The following is a 359-nucleotide window of genomic DNA, read 5'->3' on the forward strand; positions in this document are numbered from 1 at the left end:
ACAGCAAAATTAAGCATATTCTCTCTCTCTCTACATACATACATATAAAACACAGACACATAAACTAGTTCTACGTTTACTCGAGACTGAAGTATTTGATTACTACTGAAATACTGACAATATTTAGCATTTAATATTTAAAATCTTACCCTCCACCATTTGTGGGTGTCTCGACGTAACGCACTGTTTTTTCTGTTGAGCAGAGCTGGAATGGTGGGATCGTATCGATAAACGAACCAGTCATCATCCATAAAGCCCATGACGCAGGTTTTACAGGAGCATGAAGCTTCAAAGATAGAATCATCAAAGGAGTATATGGTAATATTGATCGGGTTTGGGGTGTACAAAAAAAAGATGGT

The 359-nt window shown here is 37.0% G+C and overlaps 1 protein-coding gene across 1 annotated transcript in view; it reads right to left on the reverse strand.

Annotated features, from left to right (window-relative positions):
* The window catches only part of LOC107579984 (CMP-N-acetylneuraminate-beta-galactosamide-alpha-2,3-sialyltransferase 1-like), a gene marked incomplete at its 3' end in the record, with an annotated part of 1,561 nt that extends 1,214 nt beyond the window's left edge, over window positions 1-347 (reverse strand). The window contains exon 1 of the mRNA XM_016265753.1: window positions 150-347. Within this exon, the coding sequence (XP_016121239.1) occupies window positions 150-260 (111 nt within the window). The remainder of the gene's footprint in view (window positions 1-149) is intronic.
* Between the last annotated feature and the right edge of the window lie 12 nt (window positions 348-359).

Source organism: Sinocyclocheilus grahami, unplaced genomic scaffold (assembly GCF_001515645.1).
Source record: "Sinocyclocheilus grahami isolate Dianchi unplaced genomic scaffold, SAMN03320097.WGS_v1.1 scaffold22828.1, whole genome shotgun sequence".
Classification (NCBI taxonomy): domain Eukaryota; kingdom Metazoa; phylum Chordata; class Actinopteri; order Cypriniformes; family Cyprinidae; genus Sinocyclocheilus; species Sinocyclocheilus grahami.